This window comes from Arctopsyche grandis, chromosome 1 (genome assembly GCF_051622035.1).
Source record: "Arctopsyche grandis isolate Sample6627 chromosome 1, ASM5162203v2, whole genome shotgun sequence".
In the NCBI taxonomy this organism is placed as follows: domain Eukaryota; kingdom Metazoa; phylum Arthropoda; class Insecta; order Trichoptera; family Hydropsychidae; genus Arctopsyche; species Arctopsyche grandis.
The window spans coordinates 12,796,641-12,818,941 of record NC_135355.1 but is presented as its reverse complement, the minus strand read 5'-3'; the positions used below and the strand labels follow the sequence as shown (position 1 = coordinate 12,818,941).

General features: G+C 31.9%; 2 protein-coding genes across 3 annotated transcripts in view; one reads left to right on the top strand and one right to left on the bottom strand.

Annotated features, from left to right (window-relative positions):
- Nucleotides 1–22,301, top strand: part of LOC143914291 (neuropeptide FF receptor 1-like) — a 97,232-nt gene that overhangs the window by 18,680 nt on the left and 56,251 nt on the right. For both annotated transcript variants that reach the window (XM_077434467.1, XM_077434459.1), the window contains exons 3-4: nt 5,100–5,242; nt 7,256–7,482. In XM_077434467.1, the coding sequence (XP_077290593.1) occupies nt 5,100–5,242; nt 7,256–7,482 (370 nt within the window). The remainder of the gene's footprint in view (nt 1–5,099; nt 5,243–7,255; nt 7,483–22,301) is intronic.
- Nucleotides 9,815–22,301, bottom strand: part of LOC143914228 (uncharacterized) — a 151,072-nt gene continuing 138,585 nt past the window's right edge. The window contains exon 2 of the mRNA XM_077434381.1: nt 9,815–10,252. The gene's annotated coding sequence lies outside the window, so the exon portion shown is untranslated. The remainder of the gene's footprint in view (nt 10,253–22,301) is intronic.

Below are 22,301 nucleotides of genomic sequence, written 5' to 3'. Positions count from 1 at the left end.
AGTGCCCCCCCCAAATTACGTCCCTGAAAACAAAAAATGCATAATATTTTCAATTAATGTTAATCGAAAATCGAGATTTTGGAGAGGGGCCCCTATCCTATGTTTCTATATACATGGATGTGTCTAGATTAGGAATAGATTTTATATTCGGAAACTGTTTAAAATTGTGTATTTAAATCTTACTATATCGTCGAAGTATAATCAAATGTTATTTTGAAAGTATGTATGAAGTAAATTTAAATCGCTGGTTGATGATGAATCGTCCTATCAAAATTGTTTTAAGCAATTCAGTTTATATTATTCACGGAAATTTGTTTATTCCCATTTTTATTTCATTAGGTAGTTGTTACATAGGTTGGAAATATTAAATAACCTTGAGATTGGAAATGGGCCCGATAAAAGGGCCCACGCAAATGTTGAAACTTACATTTCGAGCCTAATAAAAAAAGTTAACCGATCCTTGGGCTGTTAAAGCAGGTATTAGTTGTTTGTGTATATCGTAAGAAATTTGTTTTGTTGAAATACCCAAACTCTAGGTCCCAAAGTGCAATATCCTATAAAGTTTTACACACGTGAAATAGTTAAAAAGTTATTTAATTTTACTGAGGGCCCATATTTTCTAACGGATAGTGGGGCCCACATGCCATCGGGCATGTACGCTTGTATGGCCAGTCCGCCACTGCACATATGTACATACATATGTATGTCTGTACGTGTGTAGTCTTTTCTAAATATTTGCAGAAGTGTTTTATTACGGTGTCAGGATCCCATAATTCAGGATGTCTCGTAAAAAGTCTATAAATTAATTACTGCATTGTTGCACTGTGTAACGTGTACAGGCTAGCCTCGACCAATGAAAATTTTCGCAGATTTAACCGTCAAAGACGATCTGTCAACTAGGGATCCCAATCGAATATTCGAGTATTCGAATTATTCGTCTGATTTTTCAGCCATTCGTTATTCGAATATTTCATCAAGTATTCGAATATTATTCGTGTATATATTTTTTTATAAAATAAATACGATTATGAAGAAAATTAAATATGTAATGTGGATAATTGCGATGAAAATTAAGATTATGAGGAAGATGAAATGTCTAAATATAAATAATGACATATATGTATGTGTATGCAAATTTGAAAATCCGACGCCCCCCCCTTGACCCATTTTAGTATAATTTTTTTTTCAAACATAAAAGTGATGTGGGTATTTCAATTAAAATCGTTGCTAATTAATAAAAATATATTTCATATTAATTTATATACATAAATACAATACAGTGAAACAAATGAAATTAATTAAATACAACAATAAAATATAACAACACATAAAATCAAATAATTAAAACATATGTATTCACATGTTAAAAATAGTTTCATTTTAAAAAAATAATGCTGTCATACATGAAATAAAAATTAAACATGTAACATCATATAACATAAAAAAACCGTAAAATATGAACTTATATTATTTATGGAAAATCAGGTACATAGTAAGTAGGTAATAATGTATTGAATTTGGGATGATTTTTTTCTGTGAGAGATTTTAAAAATGTTTCTATTTACATTCATATACATACTTCAGATTGATAAATGTTCATTATGGGTTGGAATAATCAACATAGAAAACAGTTGAATAATAAAAATGAATTCGTAATCGAGAAATATTATTAATTTAAAAACTAACAAAATTTTAACGAATTTTCCTAAAATCGAAAGACACACGGATACTTTTAACGATTAAAATCAATCATTTATTATAATATTTCTGTTGAATTATTCTAGGAATAGCACGTGCATCACATTTGCAATTTTAAGTTAAAAGTTTCATAGCAAATTTGCAAATAGGTAAATGTGAAAGATTTTATTTTTATTATCGATTCGTCATTCACGAGGATACCGAATTTTCGTCGTCGTATTTTACCTTTTAAATCCAATTGTTTCTTTTTGATGTTTCATTTTATTAAATTGATATATTTATTGATATATCAATGAAGTATATTTATTTTATAATAATTAAAAACTATATAACAAATCGGACAACTTAAAGTAGAACTTTTTTCCACATTTGAAAATGCCACTTATTGAAAATGCTTCGAAATAAATAAATTTAGGATCGGTCCCTGGGGTTTCAAAAAATTTTTTACTGGTCCGCCAAAACAGACAGTTTGTGAAGCACTGCATTAGGGTACATCGAAAACAACGAATTTTAAAAACAACTCTAGATGGAAAATATATTTTGTATCATGGGGTATATTTTGTATCAACAAACCATAAAAAAAATTCGGATGTGACCAACCCATGACTTTATCTATGTATTTGAGGAATATAAGAAGGTTACAAAACGAAATTCGATATTGAACTAATAATCATGATAGCGATACAAATTGAGCGCAAATATATGCAAATACTTGCACAAGACAAAATTTCTACTTCCGATTGTCGGATTTTGTTCAAATTTTTATTATTATTTAAAATCAGTATAATTATTATATACATTAAATATCAAGAGGTTAAAAATAATTTAAAAGGTCAAAATAAAATAATGAAATATTGTTTTAAAAAAAAATACTACTTCCGGTTTACAAATTCTGACCAAAACGTTACCAAATCTAAGTTAGTACATAAAGAATACAAATATAATTTTTCAGCTTAATACGTTCAGGGGTGGACAGGATCCAGGCGACAATATTTTTTACCTTTCTAAGAGGAGAAAATCCCACTTCCGGTTCATTAAATTTGGTGATTTTATTTTTTATTTTTACTTAAAATCACTATCTTTATTATACACAATAAATATCAAGACGCTTAAAATAATTTAAAAGGTCAAAATAAAATAATGAAAAAATAATGAAATATTGTTTTAAAAAAAATACTACTTCCGGTTTACGAATTCTGACCAAAACGTTACCAAATCTAAGTAAGTAAATAAAGAATACAAATATAATTTTTCAGCTTAATACGTTCAGGGGTGTGGACAGGATCCAGGCGACAACATTTTTGACCTTTCTAAGAGGAGAAAATCCCACTTCCGGTTCATTAAATTTGGTGATTTTATTTTTTATTTTTACTTAAAATCACTATCTTTATTATACACAATAAATATCAAGACGCTTAAAATAATTTAAAAGGTCAAAATAAAATAATGAAAAAATGATGAAATATTGTTTTAAAAAAAAATACTACTTCCGGTTTACGAATTCTGACCAAAACGTTACCAAATCTAAGTTAGTACATAAAGAATACAAATATAATTTTTCAGCTTAATACGTTCAGGGGTGGACAGGATCCAGGCGACAATATTTTTTACCTTTCTAAGAGGAGAAAATCCCACTTCCGGTTCATTAAATTTGGTGATTTTATTTTTTATTTTTACTTAAAATCACTATCTTTATTATACACAATAAATATCAAGACGCTTAAAATAATTTAAAAGGTCAAAATAAAATAATGAAAAAATAATGAAATATTGTTTTAAAAAAAATACTACTTCCGGCTTACGAATTCTGACCAAAACGTTACCAAATCTAAGTTAGTTCATAAAGAATACAAATATAATTTTTCAGCTTAATACGTTCAGGGGTGTGGATAGGATCCAGGCGACAACATTTTTGACCTTCCTTCCGGAAGCTTCCGGAAGGGAAAAAATCCCACTTCCGGTTTATTAAATTTAGTGTTTTTTTTTATTTTAATCCCATTGATACAAGAATTATACTTGAATTTTTTCGTGAAGTCCACACATGTTTAAGGGGTCGAAAAAAATAGTGGAAGAAAAATCGAACAAGAGTAAACTGCCACTTCCGGTTGAGGAATGCTTACTAAATTTTATACATAACTTGGTATTACGCTTAAACTTCTAGATATGAAATTTAAGTTCAATAAACCAAAATGTTTCTGAGAAAAACATAAAAAACCTCGATTCTCTAGAGTAAAAGTACTACTTCCGGTTCAGATAAAAATATTTAAAAAATATAAGGTTATAAAAATTATTATTTCTATTACATGTAAAAAAAATTTAATCCGATTAAGTTAGCGGTTTGGGAGATAATCGTATTCAAAAACTTAAAAAAAAGAGGACACCTATAAGGGGAGGTACCATTTCCGGTCACCTTAAAAATTTGAAAAATATTAAACTCGTGTCGATAAAAATTTCAGTAACCGATACTAAGTTTCGGTTCGATAGGACTGACGGTGTTCAAAAAATCCCCAAAATACACGGACACACATACACACACAGACACACAGCCAGACACACACACACACACACATTTTTTCTAGATCATGAAAACGTGATCATAATCGATTCTGAGTTCGAATCCGTCAAAATCTCGAGTTCGAATTTTCGCATGATCACAAAACTTCGTCTATTGTTACTACGTACATAGATAAAGTAAAAATCGGATGTGACCAAACCACGACTTGATCTATGCATTTAAGAAATATAAGAATTATAAAAAACGAAATTCGATACTTTTGAGATTTATGTATGTTTTATTGATATTTTATCTTTATAATATTTATAATAATTTTAAGTAGTAAAAAAAATTGAACAAAATCGGACAAAAGGAAGTATAAATTTTGTCTTGTGTAAAGTTTCCCTATTTTTGCCCTCAATTTGTATCGAAAATGCTCTCATAGCCGGTATGTGTGAACGTGTATGTATGTTTAATTATCGAATTTTGTTTTGTAACCTTCTTATATTCTTCAAATTAATACAGTCTTGGGTTGGTGACTTTCGAATTTTTTATATACATATATACATTCATAATAATAAACTAAGCCCTTATGAAATGATTTTTAGATAGTTTTTTCGAATAAATTACATAAGCTATGTATATTATAATAATTAAATGAATAATTATTAGCGCATCATGGGTTATTACAAAATTTAAATCATACGAAATATTAGAAATTTTAGGTTTTAAAATTGGTGCCAATTTAAAATGACAAACACATTTCCACTAGGTCCATCGATGAAAATAGTAAAACACGTTTATATTGCAATGTTTTTTACATTTGTTGTTTATTAATATTATGGGACATGTAAAAGGAATTAAATAAATACTTGTAATAATAAGAAAATTATGTGATTTGTTTTAGTGTGACGAACGTCTTCCTGGTGAATCTATCAGTAGCTGATTTGATGGTGACGCTATTGTGTATGCCAGTTCAAGTGGTCAAAGCTATAACTCTCGTTTGGTATTTCGGCTCGCCAATATGCAAGATCGTTGGCTATATGCAAGGTGATTATTATAGTGTATAAGTTATGTATGTACATATATGTGTGTTCGACTATTTTGGAAATCGTGATCGTTTGAATTAAGATGAATTAATTAGCGATAACCACAACATCCCTTGCAAAGTTTGAACAGTGTGCTCGTGTCTCAAATTTACAAAACCGATATTGGAATTAATAACGTATCACTATTTATTCAGTGTGTTTAATTATGGTTTATTATAATATGTAATATTTACGTAATGATAGATGGTTTAACTAATGGAAAAAAAAAATCACTAGCATAATTAGTCTGACTAGTTAATTGTAAACGGGGCCGTTTTTTTTACGGTTTTGAAAGATTTTGAAAAATATGGATGTATAAAAATGTAACTAAAATATCACAATATTTAAAAGGGGATTGATTTATATTTACATTAAAAAATATTTCGGAATAGTATGTGGTGTATGTGAGGCGTGTATGTAGGTTAGGCCTGAGCGAAAAACGTGAATTTTGGATTTTCATCGATGGACCTAGCGAAAAATTTCATCATATCGAGGAAACGTTAAATTAAAAAAAATATTGATTTTAAACAATTTCCAGTAGCTCCAACCAATATCGACAAAAAATTTGGAAAATTAGGTTTTTTCATATATCTCTTCTTTGAGAATAGTTTCGATTTTTCCCTATTTAAGAAAAATAAACACCCAATACATAATTATTGAAGTTTATTTGGGTCGATTATTATAAGTTTGACTGATAAACGAGAATCCAAAGTCGCCGTTTCGCCAGGAAGTTTTCATACAATGTGCACGCAACAGGTTTTAGTATGAAGGAAGCGTTTTTGCAGAAAATCGTCATTTTTTTCATGTTCCGTGATTATTTTTTTAAATAAAATTACAGCAAAAACTTCCTTAAGTATATATTTTTAATCTGAACTTAAAAAATTAGGAATTTTATGAAATGTACGGAGGCCAAAAAGACCTGTTTTGACTTTAAACCCGACATTTTTGTGCTATATAATTTTGGCCTGCCTATATTTCATATTTTTGTAAGCTTTTTGGGTATTTTTTGTGTTGAAATTAAACGTATATACCCAAAAAAAACTCTTTTTTTTCAAAATAATTACGGAAACATGAAAAAAAAGATAAAGTAATAACGATTTTCTGAAGAAAACGTGTGAACGTCGATTGCTTTGTATGGGGACTTTCCGACAAACGGCGACTTTGACTTCTCGTTAGTCAATCAAATTTTAAACTGAATCAAACTGCAATAGATGAATATTGAGCGTTTATTTTTTTAAATCGTAAAAAATCGAAACTATTCCAGAAAACGAGATTTGAAAGAGAAAAAGAGATTTCAAGAGAAAATCAAAATTTTATCGAAATACATATGTACATAAATCGATTAGTTGGAGTCACAGGACATATGCATGTAGTTTAAAATCAATGAAATTTTTTATTTAACGTTCTCTTGAACGAAAGTTTTCCACTAGTTCCATCGATGAAAATCTGATGGCCTAATGTATGTACATATGTACGTACATACATATGTACATATGTACGTACATACATATGTATAAATGTACATATGATATTGACTATATGATTATATAATGGTTGGTGTTCCAAAATGTTTTTTTACTTTTTACTCCAAAATACTTTTTTTGAAAAATACCTGGTTTGTTACATACATATAATACATATACGTACATATGTACAAAGGGCCGCCGAGAGAAATTCCGGGCCCTAGGAAAAAATATTTCGGGCCCTATGACAAACCAACAAAAAAATGATTTTATAGATATATATGTATGTACATATGTACATATTTTTAATATGCGAAAAATCTATCAGAACAATTAAAAAAAATACCTATATATTGGTTGTTATTTTTTAAAATAATTAAGAAAGAAAATATGATATAACAGGTACGATTCCCGACACGGGGCCCCTCGAATAGTACGTGCCCATGTCCTTTTCCCCCCACTACCCCCCTCCCTCTCATTGGCCCTGTATTTAAAAATGTATTTTGTTTTAGGGGTTGCCGTGGCGGCCAGTGTGTTCACCATAACCGCAATGGCTGTCGGCAGGTTCTTGGCTATAACACGGCCAATTTCCACACCTTCACAACCTAAATGGAAATGGGCTCTCTTGGTGCTACTTCTCCTTTGGATTATAGCATTTTCCATATTTTCGCCATTACTGTGGGTGATGATTGTTCAATCGGAGCCAATTGATTACACTTTCGATGGACACAACACAAGCGTAAGTATGATACAAATGCAGATATTAACTATGTCGTGTATTAATTGTAGTTTTTTCCGATAAATTTAATGAATATTATTGAGCGCAAATGTAGGGAGACTTACTTTACTTCAGGTTTTCGGATTTTGTACAATTTTTTTTATTACTCAAAATCACAATAAATATTGTACACATTAAATATCAAGAAGATAAAAAAAATTAAAATGTCAAAATAAAATGATGAAATATTGTTAAAAAAAATTACTATTTCCAGTTTCCGAACTCTGATCAAAAACTTATAAACACTAAGTTAGTGCATAAAGAATATAAATGTAAATTTTCAGCTTGATACGTTCAGGGGTGTGGAAAAAATCATGTGGTCACAATTTTTTTGACTTTTCTAAGAGGAAAAAATCCCACTTCCGGTTTATTAAAGTGAGTGATTTTTTTTATTTTCATCACATTGATACAAGGATTATAATTGAATTTTCTCGTGAAAAGCACAAATATTTAAAAGGTTGAAAAAAATAGTGGAAGGAAAATCAATAAAAATTTGAAATTTTGGTCGTATCGATAATCATTTCAGTAACCAATACTTAGTTTCAGTTCGATAGGACTAACGGTATTCAAAAATACACACACACATATTTTTTTTAGATCGTGAAAACGCGATCAGTGATCAATTCTGAGTTCAAATCAGTCATAATATAAGACTGGTCTTAAAAAACTGTTACCATCTTATAATGACAGAGTTTGTCTCAGCGCAGAAGGGTTTCTGATTTGTTAATTTTATATAAGATTGCTAATAGTATTCTTGACACATCTGTTTTAAGTGAAATTAATTTTAACGTTAATGCCCGATTCACCAGATGCACAAATCTTTTTTATCCACCAATTTCAATAAAATATATATATAAATAAATAAATTTGTCAAAGCAACACTTCTTTCAATAGTGCAATCATTCGTATATGCCGTATTTACGATAGCTTAGATGATTGTCCTGACCTCTTTAGTGACTCTTTTAGTATTTTTAGGACAAAGGCGAAGAAAATAATATGTGGTTGATTTGCTTCTTCACCCTTATTGTCTTTCTTTTCTTTTTTTTTTAATCTTGATGTTTTTTGTAATTTTACTTTTTTATATCACCATGTGGTGCTCACTGTAAATGAAATATTATATTTTTATTTCTGTTTATTATTATTTTTTGTCTCATTATACAACTTTATTTTTATATTTTACTAGTGAATAGCCCGATGAAATATCATCGCATGGGTATAAAATTATTATATACCCGTATAAAACTAAAAAAAAAATCCGGAACCGGAACCGTTATTTTCGTAGACTCTCATAGATAGTTTTCAATTCTTTATTTGTAATAATTTTCAATTCTTTATTTGTAATAATTTTCAATTCTTAAAGTTAACGTTAACAAAATGTAATATTTTCCGATTATACACAAACGGTCATTGACCTCGTAACGTTGAATATTATTATTACACATAACAAATTACGTGCATATACATATGATGTGTATTTACAACACGTATTCTGGACGAGGATATGGCATGCGACGCGAGCTCGTGAGGGCCATTGCGTTTGGATCGGAGGGTCCGAGGTTCGATTCCCGGCGCCCGCGGTGAATGAAATCAATTTTTTTCTCGAATATCGTCAAAATATAAATAATTTAAATTATAATTATAATTAAATTGAAAATAAATACATAAAAAAATGGTTCAAAACCTCGCTAAATGAAATTATTAAAATTACGTATTTTTTATATGGCGAGAAGGAATATTTCAATTAATGTTTAAAAAAAAAGTCGAAATGGAAAATTGGATTTGGCGTGATGTCCGAGACCATTAGCTCAATTTAGACCCATATTCAGGCTATTTGGGGTGATCGGTTCGAGTCGCGACAAAGTCGTCTCGTCGAAAAATGAATTAATCGATTTTTATCGATTCGTTCATTATGTTCGGCGAGAGTTAGGACACACACACACACACACCCACACACACACAGATTACCGTCTTTATATATATGATTCTGTATGTGTGCCTATTTAAGTAAATAAATAATCTCGAGTTTGGTGAGTTTGAAAACTTTCGCTCAAATTTAAAAAAAATTGCATCTTATCGATAAGAATTTCTGTAACCGATACTAAGTTTCTGTTCGATACGGTGTTCAAAAGAAAATACCCAAAATTCACAAACACACACACACACATTTTTTCTAGATCATGAAAACGGAATCAGTCAAAATCTCGAGTTTGAATTTTTGCATGATCACAAAACTTCATATATTGTTAATATTGTTGCGTCGGGGTGGGTGGAGGATCCAAGTAAAAGGCCAACAGTCGTTTCACAGCATTTATTGATGATAAAGGAGTTACACACACTGTCACTGCTCCGTCCAGACTGAATTATATCGCCTACGTATCGCCTTATAAAGGGTAGATCTCTCAGGACGCCTAATCTGTTTACCTGTTGTATAGTCACGTATTCGGATATGTATTTCCAAGACAATGGGTCTTCCCGTACCGATTCTGAGAACTAACTAATAACGGTCATTGTTTAGCCTAAATGCACTTAGAGTCCAGATATAATCTTTGGAAGTAAGTGCATGCATTTAGTTAACCGATAACAGATATCCGTTGGTCTAAGTACAATTCGCTCAATCCATGGCGTACGTAACATTGCCTCCCTCTTAGGTCAAATCGTCCCGATTGACCAACAAATCATAACTGATAAATCTACAGTAGTTACATTTATCTCCGATATCAGTCACAGTTACATTTACAATTACAGCCGTTATCTTTACAGCTACAATGGAAACAATGACATTTAAATTCTACTACCGTTACCTTTACAATTCTAATTCTGTTACAGTTAGATTAACGTCACCTTTACAATTGAAACAATTACATTAAACCTTCGTTAACCTTCAATTTACGACACCTTTACAATGGAAACAATTACATTAAACTTTCGTTACACTTCAATTTACGTCACCTTTACAATGGAAACAATTACAGTTACATTTTCAATTTACGTCACCTTTACAATGGAAACAATTACAGTAAACTTTCGTTACCCTTCAATTTACGTCACCTTTATAATGGAAACAATTACATTAAACTTTCGTTACACTTCACTTTACGTCCCTTTTACAATGGAAACAGTTACAGTTACATTTCTAATCCCCTAAAATTAGTCATCCCATCTTCTACATTTGGAAATCATTATTTGTTAGCTCTTCGGTCCAAAATTTCTCACGTGTTTGGTCCATGTTGCTCGTATCACCAAAGTCCAAATTTGCTATGGCAGCCCCGTATTCCTGTCATGTGGTCCAGCAACCTGCTGCAGACCAACGTTCAACCCAGAACGTGCTCCAAAGCCATGTCCCACAAGAATCGCTCCCATCCTCACAAAAGTGACTTGGTCCATGTCTCTCGTGTCACCATCGTCCAAATTTGCTACGGTGGCCCAGTGTTCCTCTGTCATGTGGCCCAGCATCCTGCTGCAGACCAACGTTCAACCCAGAACGTGCTCCAAAGCCATGTCCCAAAAGAATCGCCACCATCCTCACAAAAATGACGGTTGACCCTGGAAAATGTGCACCCCTCAGTCTGCCACTCTGTTGGTGGTGCTTCTTTTCCGTTCCCTTGACCCTGGAAAATGTGCACACCTCAGTCTGCCACTCTGCTGGTTGTGTTTCTTTTCCGTTCCATTGACCTTGGTAAATGTGCACCCAACAGTCTGCCACTCTGTTGAATGTGCTTCTTTTCCGTTCCATTGACCCAACTGAAATCCATTTCTTTCTGATGTATTTTCCCGTTACATCTGCGAGATGATCTAAACACTGCTGCAACTGTCCATGTATTTTTTTCAGGTACTCGTGTTTCCACTAGTTTCCAACTAGATTTTTTTCGATGTTGACGTATATCAATTGTTCCGCTCTCTCTCGTTGAAGTCGCGATCTGGCGTTTCTTCGGTTTCAAATGCCCTCACGTGGTTGATCCAAGTCGCCCGTTTCCCCAACGTCCAAATTTGTTGCGGTGGCCCCGTCTTCCTCTCATGTGGCCCAGCATCCTGCTGCAGACCAACGTTCCACCCAGAACGTGCTTCTGTTGCCATTCCCTCTGAAGCGATGCCTCTTTCCTCCCAAAAGTGACTTGATTGACTCCGCCGACTGACCAACCAATATTTATCCAATCTGATAAATGTGCCTCTCTGCCGTTGCATGGTTCCGATTGAATTCCATTTCAATCCTTTTACTTTCCGACTCTTCCAATTAGACTCGACTAGTTTCCAATTAGATTTTTTTCCAGTTTGTTGACATCTGCCGTCAACAAACAGTTGAAGGGAATAGTGGCTTGTAATCGACATCTCTCAGTTGTAGTCGATCTCCGCTCCTCTTCTGACGACGATGCTTTCCCGTGGATCGACGTCACCTACAGCCGCTAATTCTTGCTACTTGCGGCGAATTGGCGAACTGCCCTCGTCCCGGTCGCCCTTTGGATGACTCTGCAATTGCTGGATGCTGCTCTCCGATGTTGCCCTTGACAACGCCTCAAGTTGTCCTCTCCCGGCAGCACTTGTACGAAACCTCCCGTTTCGTAACCTCCCTCCGTCATCCCGATGAATTCTTGCTCCTCCGCATTCCTGCTCTCCGCTCCTCTTCTGACGACGATGCTTTCCCGTGGATCGTCGTCCCCAACAGCCGCTAATTTTTGGTACTTGCGGCGTAAGTGGACCGGTGAACTGCACTCGTCCCGGTCGCCCTTTGGATGACTCTGCAATTGCCGGATGCTGCTCCTCGATGTTGCCCTTGACAGCGCCCCAAGTTGTCCTCTCCCGGCATCACTTGTACGAAACCTCCCGTTTCGTAACCTCCTTCCGTCATCCCGATGAATTCTCGGTGGCCACCGCCGATAATGTCAAAGTCGAGTTGCAGTGATAACTGCAATTCGACAACCGAATATGTGATGACCGATTCTGTGTGTTGCAGTGAAAACTGCATTTTTTTATTTCGTGTCTCCATGGCTCGAACTCTCTCCTACAGCTCCCGAGGATGGCTTCGCTGTAGCTTCTCTTCCTTCGCTGGTGACTTTGTTCCACGGCCCATCTTGGATCCCACTTCTGACGACCAGTGTTGCGTCGGGGTGGGTGGAGGATCCAAGTAAAAGGCCAACAGTCGTTTCACAGCATTTATTGATGATAAAGGAGTTACACACACTGTCACTGCTCCGTCCAGACTGAATTATATCGCCTACGTATCGCCTTATAAAGGGTAGATCTCTCAGGACGCCTAATCTGTTTACCTGTTGTATAGTCACGTATTCGGATATGTATTTCCAAGACAATGGGTCTTCCCGTACCGATTCTGAGAACTAACTAATAACGGTCATTGTTTAGCCTAAATGCACTTAGAGTCCAGATATAATCTTTGGAAGTAAGTGCATGCATTTAGTTAACCGATAACAGATATCCGTTGGTCTAAGTACAATTCGCTCAATCCATGGCGTACGTAACAATATGTATATACATAGATAAATTAATTAACAAATTTGATATTCCGATGTGAGATTTTTTCCTTTTAAAAAGTCTAAATGTTGTGACCATACGAATTTTTCCACACTTCTAAACGTATTTAGCTGCAAATTTATATTTGTATTCTTTAAATACTTTCCCTAGTGTTTTCCTCCTTGGCGCTCAAACTTGTATCGAAAATATTCCGTATGTGCGAATGTACATATGTATATATAACAGTATGTGTGAATGTGTGTGTGTGTTATCGAATTTTGTTTTTTATAATTCTTATTATTTTCAAATACATAGATAAAATCGTGGTTTGGTAACATTCGATTTTTTTCATAAATGAAGCCTTGAAAACTCAAAGGCTATTTTTCATTGAAGATGAAATAAAAAAATAAAAAAAACTTAACGTTCCAGCGTTCACTTTGACTTTTGACTTTTGATAAATTATCCTCGTTCTCGCCTTTGAAGTGCTTTAACTTTAATTCTTTCGCCGCACTTGGAAATCTGACATTAAGCTGCTAAGACAAATGACACAAATATAGGAAGTCTTTAGCGTGAAAAAACAAACGTCTCTCATCCAGCAGAAAGAATCCTAAAAATACTTAATGTTGCTAGGGTTTTAGTGTTGCTATGCTATTGCTATGATAAATTCAAACTAAATATCACAAAACCGTGTCTTCAACCTTGACTAGGTGGACCTTAATTTTGATACGATCAATATTTATACATATATCTTCTTATTCTTCACGTGCAGTATTCTACGAGAACGTTGGCAACTAGAATTTCCATCCTTATTTTATCGACGACTGTTCCACATAAATAGTGTTCGGGTGCTGAGGTCACACCTTTGCCGAAAATTCTTCAAGCTTCATGATTCGAAGTTTCTATTCACCGACCCCGACTGCGTTGACCTTAAAGATATTGCATACATATACACAAAAAAAATTGTTGTATACAATATACATACTCCTGTTTAAGCAGACGAAAAGTTGAGAAAACGAGTCTCGAGATATTGCATGTTGGTAGAACGGAGCGTACCGTGCTCAAGATATATCCATTAATTTGTGCCTATTTACTTCACTCCACAAGATATCTTAAGGCATCCCTCCTTATACATATATAAATGGTCTACTGGTCTAAAGCTCAGTCGAGCAACAGATAGGGCCAGGTTCGATCCGCGAATTCGAATTAATTTTATTTTTCAAATATCGTTAAAATACAATTAATTTTTATTAAAAAAAAAAATATATATATATATATATATACATATTTTTAATTTTTTAATATGAAAACAAATGAAACAAACAAAAATGATTCAAAACCTTGCTAAATAAAATTATTATTATGTATTGCTAACTCTCTGAACTCAGGTATACCTATAAGAGGATATTTGCGAGGGTACGCGGGCTCCATTTCGAATGAATTTATTCAAAGTTTAGGATTTTTTCGATTAATTATTATGTTCGGCTAGCGGCGTTAGCTAGCGTTAGGACACACACACACACACACACACAGAGTAGCGTCTTTATATATAATAATAAGAATTATTTCCTTACAGTACAATAACTTCAGTCCAAAAGAATAATTCATACATTTTTTTATGTAAAAATTTTTTTTTCTGGACTTCGCATGGGCAAAAACTTCAATTATTACGTTAAAATTAATCATATTAGTTCTTTTATGTTCAATAATAAAATCACTGTTAATTCTTTAAGACGATCTTCTCTATTTTTACAACCTTTTATTATTTATTTTAAGCACGAACGGAAATCAAGCACCTTATTAAGCAATGATTTATCAAAGTCATTGACATATTGGTCGGCTTCATGATAGAAATTGTCATCTGATAACTCAACAAGAGTTTTTCTTTTTGCAGGAAAGTGAACTTTGAAACAATGTCATTAAATGTCGTGAAACGAACTTTCAGTTGCACTAAGTTCACATTTAGTGCCGCATCAAAGTTTTTTTAATGGATCTGTGTTTTCAGACAAGAGATTGACTATTCAAAGTTAATTTTGGCTCTAATCTCCATTTTGCTGAAAGTTGTTATGAATTCCTCAAATATATTGCTAAAATGACTGATCTCATAATATTAATCATAGACTGAGCACTGATAATATCGGCGTTTTTTGATTGAAGGAGCTTTGAAACAAGGTTGAAAGGCCAAATAATTTTATCAACAATCATGACTATGAGAATAAATTCGAAATTATCTTTTTTAGGCCCCTTGCTTCTGAGTATTGATCCTGTCTTTTACTTTTTAAAATTAATTCTGTTAGATATTTTAAAACTATATATTCTGTATATGTATATCGAAGTGCATTGATGGAATCTAATCTGGGCGACTAACGAGTAGGGCACAATCTCTTTAAAGTAACTGATGTTGAATTTTCTTTAAAAACTTCCCAACTGTCAATGCTGACAACGAAAAATTTGCAAATTTTATTGGTTTTCACGCCTAATATAATTTTTTTTGTCGTTTTAACACAAAAAATTCGGGTGTGACCAACCCATGACTTTATCTATGTATTTGAGGAATATAAGAAGGTTACAAAACAAAATTCGATATTGAACTGATGACTATGATAGCGATACAAATTGAGCGCAAATGTATGGAAACTTGCACAAAACAAAAGTTCTACTTTCGGTTGTCTGATTTTGTTCAAATTTTTTTTATTACTAAAAATCACTATCAGTATCATACTCATTAAATATCAAGAAAATAAAAATAATTTTAAAGGTCAAAGTAAAATAATGAAATATTGTTTAAAAAAAAAAAATACTACTTCCGGTTTACGAATTCTGACCAAAACCCTACCAGCTCTAAGTTAGTACATAAAGGATAGAAATATAAATTTTCAGCTTAATACGTTCAGTGGTGCGGACAGAGTAGTGGGCACAACATTTTTGACCTTTCTACGATGAAAAAAATCCCACTTCCGGTTCATTAAATTAAGTATTTTTTTTTTATTTTTACTTAAAATTACTATTTTTATTATACACAATAAATATCAAGAAGCTTAAAACAATTTAAAAGGTCAAAATAAAATAATGAAAAAATAATAAAATATTGTTTTTAAAAAAAATACTACTTCCGGTTAACAAATTCTGACCAAAATCCTACCAGCTCTAAGTTAGTACATAAAGGATAGAAATATAAATTTTTAGCTTAATACGTTCAGGGGTGTGGACAGAGTAGTGGGCACAACATTTTCACCCTTTCTAAGTGAAAAAAATCCCACTTCTGGTTTATAAAATTTAATAAATTTTTTTTATTTTCATCACATTGCTACAAGAATTATACTTGAATTTTTTGAGACGAACACACATGTTTAAGGGGTCGAAAAAAATAGTGGAAGAAAAATCGAACAAGAGTAAACAGCCACTTCCGGTTGACAGATACTTACTAAATTTTATATATAACTTGGTATTAAGCTTAAACTTTTAGATATGAAATTTGAGTTCAATAAACCAAAAGTTTTCTGAGAAAAACATAAAAAACCTCGATTCTCTAGAGTAAAAGTACTACTTCCGGTTCAGATAGAAATATTTAAAAAATATAAGGTTAAAAAAATTATTATTTATATCATATTTAAAAAAAATTCAGTCTGATTCAGTTAGTTTTTTGGGAGATAATTGAATTCAAAAACTTAAAAAAAAGAGGACACCTACATATAAGGGGAGGTACCATTTCCGGTCAACTTAAAAATTTGAAAAAAAATTTCGACGTGTCAATAAGAATTTCATTAACCGATACTAAGTTTCATTTCGATAGGACTAACGGTGTTAAAAATATCCCCAAAATACACACACACACAGACACACACACACACACACACACACACACACACACATTTTTTTTAGATCATGAAAACGTGATCAATGATCGATTCTGAGTTCGAATCAGTCAAAATCTTGAGTTCGAATTTTCGCATGATCACAAAACTTCATCTATTGTTACTTACATACAATAAAATGAGATGAAAATACGTTGAAAAATATAGGTTTTAAAAAAATGAAACAGAAAGAAATTACAGAAGTTTAAAAATTTGTGAAAAATGCCCCCTCCTCACATCGCGGCATCTGCAGGCGGGGTCACTGACTTCTGATTTCCCCACTGATTTCTACATGTTTTCCCATTAAGGCTAGCCCCTCGGTATTGGTTCCCCATGAGGTTTTCAGCATCCTTCTGTATGTTTACATCTCGAAGTCCTGCAACTTTTTGTTTACATATGGCATATGTCAGGATTTATGCTTCTATCCCATACAAGTCGCTGAAAATTTAACATTGAAAAAGGTGAAGTTGGAGTGCTACGCGGAAATCAGATGTGGTTAGAAAATTAACATTTAAAGAAATGCAGCTTTTGCTCTCTCCACACTAGCCCGAATTTCTGATTGCTTTCACACGATTCACCTAGCTAAGACCCAATATATCTTAAATGATTGACACTCTCCACCATGCTATTGTCAACTTTTAGATAGTAATCCATATTATGAGTCAATTAATTGAATATCGTTTTTCATTTCATTTTTCTCACTATGGATGCTTTTAAGTCATTTAAGTTAGTAGCAAGTGGGACAGTGTACATTTACCTATATACATATCGTAATTCTTTAATAACTAATTTGTACACTATATATTAAATAATGATATTCATACATTTATATGTACAGTGTATATAAGAATATCATTATATAATATAATCTACAAATGTCGTTCTATTTAGTGGGAAACGAATACGGCATTATCACTTTCTTCAAAATTGTTATGACGGTATATGTACTCATATACATACATATGTAAGCTGTGGTTCACAAGACATTTTACGTTTGCAGAAAAGTGAGAGAGCATGCTTTGATGTTTGCGTGTGTACGTTTAAGCAGAATCATATTCTGGGTTACAATTTTCCGAATCTCCGTTCAAGGTTTTCTTCGCCGAAAGAGAAATTCTATTACTGAAAAATTGTAATCTGTTCATTTTTAACCCAATACATTCTATATTCACAACATTTGAGGTTAATTATAAATTAAAGACATTTGAAATGTATATATTTGCACCGTTTTAACATTTTCGATCAGATTTATAAAAAGCTAACATGCGCTAAAAATTCAATATTTTTAAATCATAGTATTTATGAAAAATTATTCTTCATAATATTGTTTACTAGTGGTTTTACCCGGCTTCGTTCGGTATTTGTAATATAAATCACTTAAACATGGCTAATCTAATAGTAAATATTTTATTAAATTTATTTGAATAGTTTTATTTTATTTAAATTTATTTGAATATTCATTTGTTTTTTATTAAATTAAACGTCATGGATTGTACGAACTAAAATTTACATACATACATACATATGTACATACAAAGTCTCTTTCAAAATTATATATTAGATTAAAAATAAAATATTATTATTATTAATAATATTATATAATATTATTATTATTAATAATGTTATATATTATTATTATTATTAATAATATAATAATTATTATTAAAAAAAAATTTATAATTTAAAAATAACATTTGAAGATTTTCTGAAAAATTTAATAAATCTACTAATAATTTCAACAAAAGATCAAATTCTAACTTGTTTGAAGTGCACATTGAAAACATTGAGCCGGGAAATTTCTCTAGAGAAGCTTATGTATAAAATACGGATAATCACGTTTTGATTTTTAACGAATTCATTATACATAATAGGGTTTTACGTTTATAATTTGAAATTGTATATAAAATAAATTGATTTGGGGTATCGAAAACTGTCGTGATATTACATTATGAACATACATATATGTATAAACATATATGTATGTATATACATAGTATGTAGGTAGGCTTACTATAAACCCAGCTTTAACCGGGACTGTATGTGAAGGTATGGTATCCTCCCGACGTAGGGGTTCCAAAAAACCGCCCGAAATAAAAAGCCGGTTTTCGTTTTTTTTACAAATAAAAAGCCGGTTGGCCGGCTTTCACCGGTTTTAGAAAAATACGATTTTTTTAAGTTAAAAATTTTTATATCGAAAAAAAAATGTAAATATGTATATATTTGCATAATATAAATCTATATTATGCAAAAAAAATAGTTTTTTATAAATTAAATTAAGTTATAAACATTATGAACTTTCATAAGATCATTACTTTATATTATTATTACAAATAATAAAATTTGTATTATATGTACATATATCACAGTTGTAAAATGGCAGATCCTAAATACGCACATATAATTAAATGATTTAAATAAGCTAGATATATTATAGATAAAGAGATTTCAAAGTTGTTTTTACGCATCTGTTTTAGCTTAAAAAATCCAAAAGCAACCGTTGCAAATTTCGGAAATAAATTCATTTGAAACGGCAAATTCATTTGATCACGAACATTTTAAATCCAAAATAAAAGTAGGTATGTGGCCTCAATATTTAAAGGGTAATTCCATCGAAGAAAAATCAATTATATTTCGGAAATTCCTATGCATTTTGCCATAAATCATTTGACTACTTTTTTTGATGTTTTCAAGTACAAGGATTTGCGATAGATAAGGATGCTTTCTATACCTGAAGTTGGGTAGGCCATTACCTAAAATCGTTTATACACATTTATTTTGATCTTTCATAGAAATTTAAAATTCATAATTGTTAATTTTGAGGAAAAAAACATTAATTAAAGAAAACCTTAAAAAGCCGGTTGATCGAGCTAAAAAGCCGGTTTTCGGTTTTTTGAAAAATGGTCAAAAAGCCGGCTTTTCGGTTTCGGTTTAAACCGGTTTGGAAGCCCTACTCCCGACGTCACGACCAGTTTTTACTTTATCTACATATGTACGTAGTAACAATAGATGAAGTTTTGTTTCATTTTGTTCCGGTTATTTGGTCAGTTGTGCGCGCATAATTTTAGTTGAGTTCTATCGAATTGCACGGGCTAGGACTTGAGTATTTATTTTCGGCGTGTGTATGCGATTATTTTGTACTGTACATTAAATTAATTCAACCCCCAATATGCCAAAAAGAAATTATGTATTTACGAACAAATTAAGAAGGGATTATCCGTTGTTGAAAAAAATTCGTAAATTAATTCGTCATTGACAAAAAATGCCGATTAAGGTGATGAATAATTTTTAATATCTGCTGAAAGAAGCAACTTTTACATTCATTGCTGCTATTTACAATCTCAGCTTCAAGCCTGCCGATTGTTCAACTAAATTGATATCAAAGTTTTTTGAAACAAAGTTTGAACTAATAAGAACGAAATATGAAGCTTTCATTTAGATCGTGATCATGACACTGTTGGTTTTCATGAACTTTGAAGATTTAAACAAAACAAATTTTGTGACAACTTCAAAAGGAAAGAAATTCAAACTGTGTCATGCATGTGTTGTGCGGTATTTTATACCAGCCTGTGGAGTAAAAGATTAACTGTAAGATTTAAAATCGGTTCTTGGTGAAACTGCAAAAATATTAACTAATTACACTGTTCGACAAATGACGACTTTTTTTTGGTTCAGAGAGTTTTAGTTTATTGATAACTGGCTTACCTTGACAAAATAAACGAATTTTCGTAATACACAAGAATAGTCGAAATATGATTTTTCCAAGTGGAATTTTATTTAATTCTCATATTAAGACAATTTAATTTATTATCCCTATTAATTCAATTCAGATTCGTGTAAATACGAGTAAAAACTAGTACAAGCTTTTAAAATTCAGCATACTTCCAATTAACGCTTTTAAACGAAAACAAAAAATAGTGTGCCCAGAAAACTATCCCAATAAACATGTGTCAATATAAAATACTCAATATAAAATAGTATTGTTACGTACACTCGGATTAGGCTGAGTAAGTGTAAGATGTTTCCTTATTTTGCAAACAGCCGTATTACTTACACCCTCTATTGTCGCGATTATATTTTTATAAAACATTTCAGTTTTATTAATGCCATAATACTTGCATTTATTTCTTTAAAAATAATTGCTTTCCGACTAATCTAAAAAATAATCTATTTAAGACAACGAGCAATTTAAAACATAAATGAAAGTAATTTTTTTACAAATAGTAAAGCTGCAGCAAAAGAAAAAATCACGGTGTTGTTAACGAAATAATAAAAAATCTTCGCAGAGACGCTCGTATATGCTTTACGTAATTCAGGAGCAAACTCATTTCCATCATTTCACTTTTGTTTTTGAAGACATTTTGAAGGATAATGTTGTATTATTTTTTGTTGGTGAATAGAGTAGCAAATAAGGATGAGCTTACAAAAAAAAATAGCCCAAAAGATCTTATTGTGAATTATTTATAACCGTTGCAAATGGGCGCGAACGCGGTTCAATCGGGATGGCGTAATATTCTGAGCAGGGACTGTATATGGCGTAAACAGTATAGATTATATAATATGTATATTTAGGTTTCACTATACTTGGTTTATTTTTTTAAAGTGGTGAGGAAAACTGATTCAATAAAAAGTTTCTCACGCGACCGATAACTTTTTCATGGGGCAATTTCGTCTTTCGGAAAAACTTTGTCGTCAGTGGGTACTTTTTCCATGTTTGGATAAACTAGAAGTTTTTCACGCAAAAAGTTACAACACCTGTTTGAATGTACTTATGTCATAATTTTATATGACGTGTAAATGTATGTGTAACTATGAAGAATGGTAATCATAAACATTCGTTAGTGTGATTTATGGTATGTATATTGTACTAATTAATTGTATTATTGTACTAATTTACATATCAATATGTAAATTAGTACAATAATACAATTAATTAATACAATATATATATGTACGTTAGGTAGGGAAAAACAGTGAATTTTAGAATTTGGAAACAGCTTCAGTTAGAAAAAACGTTCTATGTCATAGGGAATCCGTTAAAAATTCCAAAAAAAAACTTTCACTGCTGCCAGCTAATTAAAATTTGTGAAAATCGTGACTTCTACCGATTTTCAAAGGTTTTTTTTTTAATTTAAACACCGTTTTAATATTTTTTTATTCACTATATCATTTAAACAGGATAATTTCACTTTAAAAACCTCACATGGCATGTTTCTTGACATTGATAAGGTATTATTACAGCTGAAGGCAGAGTGAGTAGCCGGTCTCCGAACCCATCCGAGTTGGTCCCCACTCGCAGGAAGGTAACCAAACTCGACCATGTCGTATAGCGAGCCGCCACAGTATCAAAAAAATCTGAAACTTTGTTGCGCTTACCTTAAATGTCGGTATCAGTCCATTTTTACAAACCTCCTTTACGTTTCACTTACGATTATAATTCAGAGGACAATTTACCTCTTATCCAATCGTTTT